Source organism: Epinephelus moara, chromosome 9 (assembly GCF_006386435.1).
Source record: "Epinephelus moara isolate mb chromosome 9, YSFRI_EMoa_1.0, whole genome shotgun sequence".
Classification (NCBI taxonomy): domain Eukaryota; kingdom Metazoa; phylum Chordata; class Actinopteri; order Perciformes; family Serranidae; genus Epinephelus; species Epinephelus moara.
This window is the reverse complement of record NC_065514.1, coordinates 6,017,216-6,031,971: the sequence shown is the minus strand read 5'-3', so window position 1 is coordinate 6,031,971 and position 14,756 is coordinate 6,017,216. Positions and strand designations below refer to the sequence as shown.

Genomic DNA, 14,756 nt, shown 5'->3' with positions numbered 1-14,756 from the left:
GCCTCACCGAACTCCTCCCACGCCCGAGTTTTTGCCTCCACGACTGCCGCCGCTGTCGTGGAGGCACCCGCCCGCCGGTACCCATCAGCTGCTTATTATTATAATAATGATAATAATAATAATAGTATTTTTTATTATTACATCATAAGTAACATGATAAATAACTCACTGTTTTAAACCGTCCTCTTTTTTTGTCTGCTGATCTGCATTTTGTGTATAGAAGGTGCTATATAAATGAAGTTTCTCCAATAATAATAATAAATATTAAAATTATTATTTTATATAAATGAAAGAAATAATAAAGAAACCATATTGATGTTTAGCTTGAATAAATTCAATCTGAAAATAAAATAATTATCATTACTATTCTATATAAATGACATATAAATATAATACAGAAATCATATTTGATGTTTATCTAAAAAAAAAAAAATACAATCCAAAAATGAATAAATAAAATAAAATGAAATAAGATAAACTTTATGCAAATAAGAGACATAAATATTTGGATCTGAAGTCAATACTGAATATTGAAATTTAAAAAACCACTGAATTCATACCATAGAAATATTTTTATTTTGAGAACCATGTATCTGACTTTTTAAAATATGTGTTGTAAATAAATAAATAAATAAATAAATGAATAATTTTCATATTTTAATTTCAAAGAGAAAAAGTCAGAAAATATAGATTTAGATAAATGGTTAAATTATAACCACAATATTAAATATAAAGTGACTTTTAAAACTCAAATTTATGTTTCTTATTTGCTTCCATGAAGTTTTCATATTTTCTGACGCAACCGCTGACGTCACCGGCCGGCGTGACGCAGATCAGCACCGGAGTGATTAGACAGTGCCCGAGCGCGAGACCCAGCTGAGCTCTCCTGCTGCAGTCACACACACACACACACACAAACAGCATCCTGCTCGCGCTCAGGACGGGACACAGCTGAGTTTGCTCCTCGTTCACTACACCGGCAGGCTGCGGAGGAAGCCACGCGAGCACCTGGAAAAGGTAACGAAGTCGAATAAAACTAAACGTTAGCTAAAGTTTTAAGTTAAGCGGTTAAAAATGAAGAGTTATGTGACTTTATCTGAGCAAGTGCCGTGTGGGACACCCGCACGTGACGCTACAGTTTTTTAAACAGCAGTTTGTATGCGCTCGAGCGCGGAGCGGTTGGTGTGTGTATGAGTAAACAGGTATAACTGCCGTTGTGGGGACATAAAACTGTTAAGAACGGCACATAATGAGGACAAAATGCAAATCCTCAACGCAAATCATTAAATTTCACGGTTAAGACTTTGTCTAAGTTCAGAATTCATAACTCAGTTAAAGTTAAGTTGGGGTTAGGCATGTATTTAATTATGATTAAAGTTAGTCTTAAGGAAATATATGCAAGTGATGTAAAAAACGTACGGTTATGAGTGGGTGGTCTAGCTATATTTAGGATGCACAGTATCTGTAATGTACTGCAGTTTACTGTCTGATCTTGAACTAAGATAAAGTTACAGCAGAGTTTCTTTTTTAATCAATAAAAGGATAAGGATGGTGATATTCTTTAGTTGTATTTGGACATGTGTGGTGTCATGGAGTGCTGCAGGGATGACGTTTTTGTAAGCTAATGCGGAAGTTAGCATTGCTCTGTGTCCTTACTCAAATAGCCTATGGCATTTTCCATTGGATTTTGGATTAATGCAGAATATAAGCCTTGTGGCAAACAAAAGTTTAAGATGCTTGTTTTGTTCAGCAAGATAATCCTCACAAATTAACACAGTGTTTAAGATTTTTTAAGCAGAAATGCAATCGCAAGAAGCAAAAAGCTAATGTTTGGATATAAGTTACACAAACCACAACACGGTCACATTTGGCCAGTTGTTAGCGACCGCCTTTTTTAGGGCATGTTAAAGCTTCAAAGTTTTTTAACATTTTATTTCATAGAACAAAATATGAAAATCTCTTAAGTTTGTGTTAACCAAAGACCTTATTTCAGGCATCTGACCAAAAACCTAGTTAAAAAACCCCATCGACTGAAGGGGGATTTATACTTGTGCGGCGGACCCTAAGCTGTAGCCTACGTACGTGGCCTACGCCGTTGTGAGCATTTATACTTGTGCGGTGGTGTCTCTGTGTCACTCTGCAATTACACCTCCAAAACACTAGTCGACGGCAAAGGTTTCTGCGAAGTGCTGTTAAGTTTAGTTGATTCAAAACACACTTTATACACACATTAAACACACATTAAACATGGCTGAACTGAGACAATTTCAAACACAAGTACACAAATCAGCTTCACTTTAACTCGCAACATTCACAGACAAAAAACTTGTCTTTTGCTGGACACAAAACTCCAGAAATACAACATGCTAATGTTATTAGCACAACCCTATGGCATTTTACATTGTATAAATTAGCCTAGTGGTTAGCAGACTTCACTCTCTCTCTCTACTCATATAAAGCCATGAACAACAGCAACATGTAACAAAGGTAACAGTTACAAAGTTTGGCTCTATTACAACTCACAAGGTTCACTGACAAAACAACAATTTTTTACACTAATCACGTTTTCCAAACAAATATAACATGCTAATGTTATTAGCACAAGCCTATGGCATTTTACATTGTATAAATTAGCCTAGCAACGAGCGAAGATTTTCTCTGCTCATATGAAGCCAGGATAAATCACACACAAGACTTAAAATGCTATTTTTGTGGAGGCTTTATTGTCTTCACAATTTATTGTTTCTTATCTGTGAAATTAAAGTAAATAAAAGCTTTGTTTCCACCGAGGGAAATGGTTTCAGCTTACATTTCTGGGGAGGTGCACGTCAGGCTGCGGCGTAGGGTATGGCGTCGATTTGATACAGAAGTATAAACCCACATTAGAGACGAGGGAACGGGGAGTGCTAAAATACTAACTAATTTTCGTGTTTTAGGACTTTATAGAGCTCCATTGTTGTCCAGGATCAATTCAATCAGTGCCACAGACAGTGACAGAGTATTGAAGGACGGATTTCTGATCTTACCATGGGATTTGTAACGAAATTATAGCCTTATCCTTAAAGATTTGCTCACAAATTGCACTTATTTAGTAGTGTGTTTCTGATGGACAATTACATTTACACTTAACAGGATCCGGTGGACGATCAGCAGAAGAGAAGGAGCAGGAGCTGTGGAGAAGTGTCATCAGGTTCAGCACAAACAGGAGTAATATAAGTGGCAGCTGCTGAAGAGCCTGGGGCGTCTTCTTTTCCAGAACAGTGTTGCTGTATTCTTCTTCCAGTAAGGCAGGAGGAAGAGGAACTGTGGCTAACCTGCAGCCATGCACCGCTTAAGGACTACATTTGCCAGGCTTCGGCCTTTAACAGCTGCACAGACAGCCCAGAGCCAATCGCAGCCCAGACTGTTGGTGATCGAGGGGGGTTTAAGGACATTTAAGCCTGCGAGGTGCCAGAACACATCCGTGGCTGCTGAGCCCTTTCTCAATGGCACCAGCTCTAACTATGTGGAGGAGATGTACTATGCGTGGCTGGAAAACCCCAGGAATGTGCACAAGGTATGGAGCATATTTGTGTGTGTTTGATGTCCCACAGGTGTTAATTATGTTTGAAAAGTTGAATTTGCCTCCATCGGCACGCTCATCCACACATGCAAAACAGGTTCAGTGCATTCCCGCAATTCACAATCAATGAGATGTCCCAAACCTTTACTCTGAATGTCTTTAACCTTCTTCCTAGAGGAAACTAAAGAAAGATCGGTGGTAACAGACACCTGTCTAAAATTTAGTAGGGTTAAGGTACAAACTGACACTACCGGTATTGCCTGTGTTTGCTCAGGCATATTTGGATAGTTGAGCATCATAGCTGGAGGCAGTGGAGCAAAAGGTGATTGACAGATAGCACAGTAGATACGTAGAGTAACAATCACTGTGAATGTCATCTCATCAAAGATGCAGATGGGCCGGTTATGTCACATTAAAATATGTTGAGCAAAGGAATCCCTACACCAGTGTTGTGCACGTTAACGCTTCACAAGAGCTAGCTCGAAGTTTAGTTCACACACCAGTGATGGCAGTGTCGGCAGCCTGAATCTGGCCAGTTTATCAGGCCACTCATTTATCCAGAGTCTCAGAGGAATTGGGCAACTGGACACGGCCCAACATATTTCTTCTGGTGTGCTGAGTTTGGCCAGATGATGCTTTTTGGTTACCTGGGACAGATTAAAATTAACAAATTTATGTTAATTTCTTCTGTTTTATTATTGTTATTATTATATATATATATATATATATCTCTTTCTGAATAAAACAAAATCTTGTAATTGTAATTCACTTTGAGATATTTCCCAGGACTGATCGGCTGCTTCAGCTCGATGTGCAATTTCAAATTAGTTGTTGATGTGGCTGACACAACTTGCATAAAAATGTTTGATTTTTTGCGTTGGAATCCAAACTGATTCTGAAACTCCTTCAAATATTCATATAAACTGGCTTTAGTGATGATGTCACAGATAGCTGCGAACTGCATTAGCCATACAGGTGATGTGTCAAAGTCTGTTCCCCTGTCGGAAAATTGCGTCGCACCCCCCTCTGTGGTTAGATAGGGAAAATGGTGGTTCAGATATAGGTAGGGGAAAACATATCGACGGGAACACAATCTTCCACACAACACCAGCATGCAAGGGCCATAAAACACAGAACCTGAGTGGAATTAACTGTGTGTTGAAAGTGAACGATGCTCACATTCATTTGTTGCAAATGGATACGTTCAGTTCACCGTTCATCAAAAACATTATCATGTTCAAAACGCACGTTCATGTATAACGCTGCCCTCTACCATAGCTGAGCAAGTCATGTTAACCATGGAAACAAAGAGGGAATTTTGTACTAACAGTACAGTAATTTTTTGTCTAACTCAGAATGCTGAAAGTCTCATATTAGCTTTGGCTGAACTTTGGCATGTATGCAGACAGAGTACTATGGATTTTGTCCCCCATCTCTACCACTGGGAACCTGATAGCGGCCAGTATAAACAGGAGGAATGAGTACAGGTGAAATTAGATCATCCTATCCCACCTATTTTCAGAGAAATGTGAGTTGCACGTACAAAAATCAGTAACTGTATTGGTTTCAAGCAAGTTGCTTTATTTGTAAATACTGAAAATGCCCATTATTAAACTGCTATGACACTGTGGCAATGAGTTTACTTGTCCTTAGGCGCAGCAGTATAACCAGTAGTAGTTGTTCTGGTAATTATAGTACTGCTTATGATGGCTGTAACCCAAGGCTACTATTGCTACTACAATAATAAGACTTCATAGCACATTGTAAACATTGTGCCACAATGATACTACTCTAAGTGCTGTAAAGGGACCAATTCAGGTTTCCACCCTCAGCCTGGAGATTACTTGAATTACTGACTCCATCCCGTAATCACTTTCTCCAAATCTGAAATGACCTCACACGTATAAATTCTGTAGACAAGTCAAAACAACACTGAATAGCTCTTTTGAATTCAACCTCATATATATACGCAGGACCAGCATTTACAAACAAATCCTCCCTAATCACTAGAAATGCTGAGTAAAAGCAAAGTAACCGAGCTTATCTAGAACTTTAAACTTTGTTTTGGGGGGCCAAGTAGAACAACCTCAGCTTTACAATCAATAAACGGATAAACATTATTAAGTGGATTAACCCCGAACCCTTTGACACAGACTTTCACGTTGGAAAGCTGTTATAAAAATGGTCAAACAAGCATTGTGTGTAAAAGATGGAATGTTGTTCTTGTTGATGCAATGCCTTTAATGTACTTTACACTAAATGCAATCTTTATTGTGCCTACTATATTAAGTATGCCATTACCAGCTGCCTTTCACACTGACGTATGCTCAAGCAATAATCTTCTCTGCATACCTGTCTGAGCTACTGTTGAATGAAAGTTTTTCACAACATTAAATATGTTTTCTATGGTACATTATTAGCTCCTGTACTTTCCTCTTAATTCTACCTTACAGACCTGCAATGAGTTTTGAGTATGTCCAGTAAGCTCACCTGTCATACTCACAAATTCTTGCTAATCTAGTATACATTGGGACATTTCTCAAATACACAAAATCCACGTACTACAGGGTTAGTGTTATCTGTCATTACTCCAAACTGCTTTAGATGAAACCGACTGCATTCCTATGAAAACCCCATGGTCTAGAGCTAGGTCTAACCAACAGCTGCTCCTCAAATTCATCGATCTGATCTGATGCGCTCTGATCAATCCAACCACAAACTGATTGAGAGGAAGTCTTGAATGTAATGATCAAAAAGTTTGTCGCTCAGTTGTCCATCCCGCATCTTAAACTCAGCAAACTGCTGCTGAGGTAAAAAGTAAAACTCTTGCAGAGTTCTGCCAGTGCTGCTCACAAAGGGACACATATGCACTCACACAAAAGACAAAGTTTGCCAATCCGGTACATCTCGAATAACCACATCCCCCACACCCCCGCTGTCAGTTACTGCCACATATAGAGTCTAGTTCTGTGGGAAACACTGTACTATGCAGCTGGAACGCACTACATACTCTATTTTATGTCATACTGACTATGAATTGTATGTAAGTATGCAATTTCAGACAAAGCCTGTGTCTTATGTAAGGGTTTGATCATATCAGTGTGGACTCAACAGGCACCCTGCAGTCATTGTCTCTTGGTAATGAGCTTTGTTAGTGTGTTAATATCCTTAAGTGCTACAGTGGTGCGGTAAAAATATTATGTCACACTTTACCTGTAAGCTGATATCCCACTACAGAGGTAGTGAAGAGCTTCCTTTACAGTGTGACAACACTGATCTTAAAAGCCTCTCACAGCAGTAAGCCAATTACTCTCCTCTGGGTAGAAACTCAGGTGAGAGGTCAAACACGGTCCACGACTCTGATCCAGACTAAAATATCTCAACTGTAAGATGGTTTGCCATGGAATTCGGTTCACACGGAGGATGAATTTTAATGATCTGTAAGTAAAATACCTTGACGTCCACTAGATATCTACTGGCACAAATATAGTAAAGGCATTCGAGGTTCCCAGACAATATGTTCTAATGGCATATGTGATTCCCTGACTTTTCTTCTAGTGTCACCGTGAGATTGACATTTTTGGTCCAGAGTAAAATGTCTTGACAACTACTAGAACCATTGCCATGAAATTTAGTGCAGACATTCATGTCCCTGTAGGGCTATTGAGCTATATTGTTCAGGGGGGCACATTTTCAGAAAGCAAAGGGCCCAGGGGCCATTTACATTTTTACAACCTCTCTCTTTTCTGTATAACAGCCTGCAGTTCAGTCAAAGCTTCACTGAATTTTTGTCATGTGACTGTTGTACCCAGCCAAGTCATCCATAGCTTCCCAGTTGTGCTGAGGAGTGCAAAATGTAATGTTTTGTACAGGATCTGGTTAGTGCAAATGGTTTTTGGTGAAATTTTAAACAAGACATGTAGAAAGAAGTGATTTTGACAAAAAAATATATCATTATTATATGGTTAGAAGTGGTTATTTTTCCCTAACAAAAGTGTTCATCACACATTATACTTTCAAGTACTGTCAGAAATGTGAAAATCCGACCATCATGTTACAGAAAACATACCTTTAAAACCTGAGTAGCTTTTGGGGATTAGAGGCAATTGCAACAAGTGCACTGGAGCACTCTGCTGGTTTGAAGGATTTGTTGTGGCAAAATGTCTGATATTTTAAAATTGTATTTATTTGTAAATAGAACAAATTGGCAGGTCGTGCCACCAGTTGAGTAGGCCTGCAGTTGGATGAACCCAAGGGTATTTTTGCTGCACCGTGAGGTTGACATTTTGGATTTTGAGTGAAATAGTCTTGACAACTATTGGTTCGATTGCAGGGAAATTTGCCAAAAAGGTATTAGATAAAATTTAGATCATTTCAGTGATCTCCTGCTTTAATCTTGGACAATTATCAGGTAAAAAAGTAAATAAATAAATTATATTTATTACTAAATACTACACATTTCTATGCCTTATTACAGTCATGAAAAGCTGCTAGCATGGCTTGTTAGTGTTGTTGTGTTTGTGCACGCCTTAAGAGTTGTGACAACATACTGAATTATATAACAATAGCATAGTAGTGTATAATATTATAATATTTGTTCAAACATGTTGAGTAATTTGTCTCCTGTCTTTCTCTCTCCTGTTTCTCCCTGCAGTCCTGGGATATATTTTTCCGTAACGCTAACGCTGGGGCTCCGCCTGGTGCGGCCTACCAGAGCCCTCCACCCCTCAGTGGGACTTCTCAGGGACTGGCTAGTGCCCGGGCACTGGTGGGGGCTCAGCCCAATGTGGCGAAACTGGTGGCGGATCATCTAGCTGTACAATCACTCATACGAGCATATCAGGTAAACTACACACACCTGAACTTATCATGTCACACAGAGAGTGCTTTTTGCCTCGCTATTATAGCTTTGCGTTTTATTGCTTTTGCTATGTCTGCTAACATGTGCAGACATATGTTAGGAAATCTTCTATGAAGATTTCAGCAGTTTGCAAACCACAGACAGATGCTAATCTGCAGAAATGGGTTGTTAAAGACAGACCTGTTAAACCCTCCACACATACTAACAGAGCTGTGTCACCCTGTTTGTAGGTACGAGGGCATCACATAGCGAAGCTGGACCCCCTGGACATCAGCTGTGTAGACTTTGATGATGCCCCGTGCACCGTTGGTTTCCAGAACGTTGGTGAGAAATATGAACCTGCTTGCATCTTTACTAACACTTAGCTCTCCATTCCTTTTCTTCCTGCTTACCTGTCATTTTTATCTTTGGATCCCTTTTGTCCTGAAACACTTGATCTCTTTGGTTTTTCCCACCTATTCTTTGCCCATTCATTATATTGTCGAACACATCACGCACCTTTCATTGAGTGTCTTCTGCATTGCTCTTGTTACCCCTTTCTTTTCTTTGTTCACATGACCCACCCATCAATTACCGCATAATATCTCAAGTAATCTCCCTCCATCGATGGCCTCCCACCTCTTTTGTTTACCACCCATACTCCGTCTTACATGGTACATATACTGTAGGTACGGGGTCACCACGTGGCTTAGCTGGACCCTCTGGGCATCATGGCTGCTGACGTGAAGCACCCCCTCTTATATCATCACCTGCCACAATAAAGAGGGTGAGGAGAGCAAGTGTCACATTAGGAGGTGCTTTGTATTAAAGAGCAAGTGCTTGTAAACTTGCAAAATGCTCTCATCCCACCTTAAAAAAACTTGGCCACAATCTCTAAATTGACAGAACTTACACTGTCTAAGGACATCATTATTATGGTGTAATTGTGGAATTCTTTCTGACTTTTTTCTGCAGCTTTTTAGTCATTTATACAGCAACACTTTCGAACAATTATAAAATAATAATACAAGCAATACTTTTAAGCCATTAATAAGAACATTTTGATGGTGAAAATCATTTTTGCAGGTGTATATCCTCCTTTACTATAGCTTAAAGATATAATATGTGACATTACGGCATTAAAATGTCTAAAAACAACTAGCCCAATGTTATATATATTTTGTTGAGTTATCCCAAACATTTCCAGCAATGTTCAAACCCAGAGAAATCTGTGATTATCTGTGAAGGACATGGTCCATGTCATTTGATCCCTGTCGCCTGTCAGTGGCATCATATCCCCTTTTGCTTATGCGTCAGGGTTGTGGTTGTCTGCCTGAAGCTGTCATATACTGACTTTTATGTAGTTTCAAGCCAAATTTTCAGGATGCACTTTTTAGATCTTGATTTTTTTAAACTATATATTCTTACTGGAAAGGATTTTAGGCATCTGGGTCTTAAGTTATCACAGAAACAAGCTGAGCAAACACTAGTGGCAGCTCATCTCCAGCCCCTGCCAAGCCAAACACTACTGATTTTTAATATGAAACTGCTTTATTCTGTGTTTTTACTGGTTTTAATCACTGAGTCCATTTGTTTTGGCGAGGTGGAGACCTCTGCAGATAATTCAGCTCCCACCAAACCCCCTCCCCAACAGTGGCGATTGCTCGAAGACTGCAAGGGAAGCTCAGCGTCCCATAAAATGTCAAAAGATAAGTGGTCAAATATGTACTGTTGTGTTTACATTTCATTGACTAAATATGTGCTAGAACGCGTTCAACTTTTGTTCAGAATCAGCTACTTATCACAGGTCACTGACGCGACTTTCTTCTCATTCATTCCCGTAGCGTCACAGTGCATTAAACAGTGTCGAAGCTCAGCGTCCAAAGACTTCAATGGGGAAGCATAGAGTGGGTTGTTCCACTGCAGCGAAACTAGACAGTCATTGGATAAATGCTCGGTTTTGTCCTGTCCATCGGACGCTCAATGTCTCTGGGGGTCTATGGGGCAGTGGGCTGGCCTCGGCTGGCCTGGACGCTGGGCTTCTGCATGATGATTGGATGATCTGTCTGAGGCTGAATCCCTTTTTGATTGACGGAAATGAGCGAATCAGCGATCTTGAAATATAAACCACCACCGGAGCATTTTTCAAGTTTCATTCCGTTGTTCCGAGTTGATCTGGAGAATTTTCCAATCCTCTTAGTGACTTTTTCTTTGTTAAAAATGACTAGTGACAAATCTAGCATCTTTTTCTGGTGTTATTGGAGACTGTACTCGTGTTTGGAGACTCTGACTTTTGTCGCTCTGTAGTTACTGTCCCCAACGAGCAGCGGGTGCTGCTGTGAGCCCCTCCACCGGCCCAAAGCACTCACAGGCGGTCACGCTAGCCTCACGCAACAGCCCCAGAGGGTAGAATTTACGTATAAATAAACGGACACATGTAGGCCGAAAATGAGCTTCCCCTCCTTGAAAGACCAGCAGCCGCCACTGCCCCCCAAACATCTGGATCTTAAGTTATCAGAGAAAAATGGTGAGCACACATTAGCAGAGCCCCTCCGTGGTGACCAGAACAGCATAGGAAACAGATTTTACATGAAACGTGATTTTAACTTGAAACTGGTTTAGTTAGTGTTTTTACTGTTTTAATCACCGGGTTCGTTTTGGAGCAGAAGAGACCTCTGGTAAAAACCTCCTGAACAACAAACACTGATCAAATGCTCCAGAAACTGACTACAATAATGGTATTAATTCATCTTTTGTTGTTGTATTCATTTAGAGACCTGTAGCTGAAGAAAATTACTTATTGTATGTTTAATGGGTAGTTTATGAACCATGCCTACCAAGCACAAGCCTAGGCACTCAAAGGTCAAAGACATCCTCATGTTTTTTTTCTCCTGAGTATTTTAATATTCAGTATTTGCTGATCTTCTGCATGGGAACACATATATTCCACTTGCCTTTATACTATCTGCAATGCTTGAATAGGAAAAATGATGATTTGTCTTAAAACTACTCTGAAATCTGTTTTAATTATCTTGAAAACATCTTAAAAATCATTCAATTTAAGTGTGTGATACTCACAGACACCCTGAGCAGAAGGATTTAAGAAAATATAACCTGCACCACAGGTTCCTTTGATGCCTTGTGAAATATACTAAATACTTTTCGGTACAAGCGTCTCAAAGCTGTCACCTTGACTGTGACACGGAAATAGTGCTGAAGATTTTTTACTGTTATCTGACATTTTATGGACTGAACAATACGAGAGAAAATAAGATTAGATTGAAGATTAATCGATAAACCCTCCAGTTAATATGTTTAACCTTCAAAATGTTGCTGAAAGATGCACAAAATATTTAAAAGGACAGAGCGTTCACATGTGTTTGACAATTGACCCTCACAGGTGTTCTCAGTTTGACCTCTATCTCCCTCTGAGGTCAGTCTCAAACAAATTATTAAACTGCAGACTTTGTGGATTATCTTAGTAGAAGAAAGGATTGTTAAAGATTAACTAACATTATTGACTGCAATTATTGCTGCTTAGTAAGTTATTAATAATTGGTCCTTGGTTTTTGACTTTCTAAGAAGCCATGACAATGAATCAAGTCAGTCTAGATTGTTATTCATTCATGTCTTTATTTGTACCCTAATAAGTCATGTTTGGTCTTGCATGTGTGTATCCTGTTGTTCTTATCAGTACATGCTGTATAGTAAGTCGCAGTTTCTGAGGAACGAAGATAAGACAGCATGCTTTATGGCTGGTAGTTTGAGTGCTGTTGTGACTGCAGATAAATGGAGAGACTGTATGCACGTTAGCATGGTGACGTTAGCATTGAGCTCAAAGCACTGTTTTGACTAGGAGCAGCCTTAAAGAGCTGCCTGCATGGCTTTAGACTCTGGTTCATTTGTATTTATGTCCTCATTTATTTTACCTGTTTATTATTCATTTAAGGTCCAGTGTAACAGATTTAGGGGAATTAGTGGCATCTAGTAGTGGGGGTTGCACATTGCAATCAACTGTAACTTCGCCTGCTTAGAATTTCCTCTTAAAAGGCATTGAATTCATTAATCTAAAAATAAGGCCTTAATTGGCATTAAAATGTCTTAAATCAATCTTTCAAAAGTCTTAAAAATGTTAACACATGGTAAGTAGGATTTTATGATCGTAATTAGTCTCAAATCTAAAAATAATAGGTAACATTTATTTTTTTAAAATAATTTGCCCAATAGCAGTAACGTCACACAATCACGAGAGCGGAACCAACAAAACAGTGATGTGTTTGCGGCCATGACTCTCAGAGCAGATGCACGTCATTCATGTAGCAGTCGGACCACGTGGGAAAGTTTAAATTTAATGATAATTGGCTGTCCAGCAAAGATTTTTCTGGATGGCTGAAACCGGTACCAGGCAATTTATACGAGGCATGGTGTATTTTGTGCAAGAAATGTTTCAAAATCAGCACGATGGGAATCAAGGCAGTGGAGTCACACATGCACAGTGCGAAACACAAAGCCTCAAAATCAAGCTGTCAACAAACGCCAGGTATTTCACGGTTCTGTTCTACTCCCGTCTCTACCGTGCCTCCACCCCCATCTCCGATACCAACAATCGGGACAGCAGCACCAAATCTCCGGACAATGTTCGGGTGCACGCCTACGTTAAAAGTAGAGGTACTGTGGTGTCTGAACACCGTGACAAAACACCAATCACACTAGGGCTGTCAAAAGCACCGTGAAATTGATTTAGAATATTTTTGAATTAATTATTTATTTTTTTTTTTTTTCACAAAAAAACACAAAAAATAAGATGCTTATTGCTGACGCAATATGAACGTGACACTCGGATGAAGACACCCGTTCTGACCTCACTGAAGTGCCAGGTATGACAAACTTCTGCCTCGCTATCTGAGCAATGTTTGGATACTTCAGTGCGTAGTTTTCCACCACAAGAGTGGATCCTGGTCGGCTCGTAGTGGTGTCTCATTCTGGTAATGTTTCATCTCTAATTCAAAAAGGGTAGGCAGCGAGGCAGCAGGTGCAATACTCTCCCTGTATGTCTCACTGAACAGGTCACACATCGCAGACAGCGCAGTGGGTGGTGTTGGCGCAGCGGACTCCTCCGTCGGCACCTCTCCCTCCGTCGATGCGTCCCTCTCTGGCCAGGCTTGTGCGCGAGCCATCTCCGCCTGAACGGGATTCGCCGTGATATACAACATTATTGATAGTATTAATTAATTATTAAATATATTCAGATTATCAAATTTAGGTTCGAACTTATAAAAAATATATATATTCGAATATATTTCGAACTTCGAATTTTTTTTGACAGCCCTAAATCACACAAATCAAATGAGGGAGTTTTTTCATTTGTGTTGATTGTGTCGTTGGTCTTAAATTTCATTTCAAGTGGCATTAAAAAAGTCTTAAAAAGTCTTAAATTTAACTTGCCCTAAGCTGTAGGAGCCCTGTAAAAACGAATGGACCGGGTGACTTAAACCAGTAAAAAACTGAAAAAGCAGTTTCACGTTACAAATCAGTGTCTCTCCCACACTGTTTGGCATGTCGGAGACGGCCTGTTTGCCTAGCAAATGTGCAAATGTGTGTTCACCTCTTCTCTCTGATAACCTAATGTGTGCTCACTTTATTTCTGGCAGACGTTCAGGAGGTTTTGAAAAGAACCCAAATTATCTGCAAAGGTCTCCTCCTCTCCAAAACAAACAAACCCGGTGATTTACCCAGTAAAAACAATGAATAAAGCAGTTTAACGTTACAAAAATTCTGTGTTTGTCCGACGCTGTTTGGCATGTTGGAGACAGTCCACTAGCCCAGCACCTGCTAATATGTGCTCACCTTCTTTGCTGATAACTTAAAATCCAGATGCTCAGGAGGTTTTTACCGAGAGCTGAATGGCCCTTTTCCGAGGCAGTGATTGGTTTGTCCATCCTGGGCTACTGTAGAACATAGCTATATCCCCCTAACCCCGACACACTGGGCCTTTAATGTCTTTATAGTTGACCCAGTAATTCATATTTGATGTTGCACATGTGTATCCTGTTGTTTCTTATCAGCCCTTGCTGTACAGCAGGTTATAGTTTCTGAGAGAACAAGATAAGAGAGCATGCTTTATGGTTGACACACACCACTTTCTGTACCTATCAGTTTAAATGTTTGGGAAGTGATCTGGCAATTTACTGATTTACTTTAGTTTGACCGTGTATTCAGGTGTCTGAAACACTGTTCCATTACTGTTACATGTTAACTAAACATTGACCTGTCAGTTATGTCGCAGTATTTCAAAGAGTTGGAACAATTTGAACAGTGTGTTTGCCGTGGTGTGTCCAGCATGCCTGCAGCAAC

General features: G+C 39.8%; 1 protein-coding gene across 1 annotated transcript in view; it reads left to right on the top strand.

Moving 5' to 3' along the window:
* Window positions 1–891: 891 nt before the first annotated feature.
* The window catches only part of ogdhb (oxoglutarate dehydrogenase b), a 95,432-nt gene continuing 81,567 nt past the window's right edge, over window positions 892–14,756 (top strand). Inside the window, exons 1-4 of the mRNA XM_050052440.1 lie at window positions 892–1,017; window positions 3,133–3,556; window positions 8,217–8,405; window positions 8,654–8,747. Coding sequence (XP_049908397.1) covers window positions 3,323–3,556; window positions 8,217–8,405; window positions 8,654–8,747 — 517 coding nt within the window. The 5' untranslated portion in view covers window positions 892–1,017; window positions 3,133–3,322. The remainder of the gene's footprint in view (window positions 1,018–3,132; window positions 3,557–8,216; window positions 8,406–8,653; window positions 8,748–14,756) is intronic.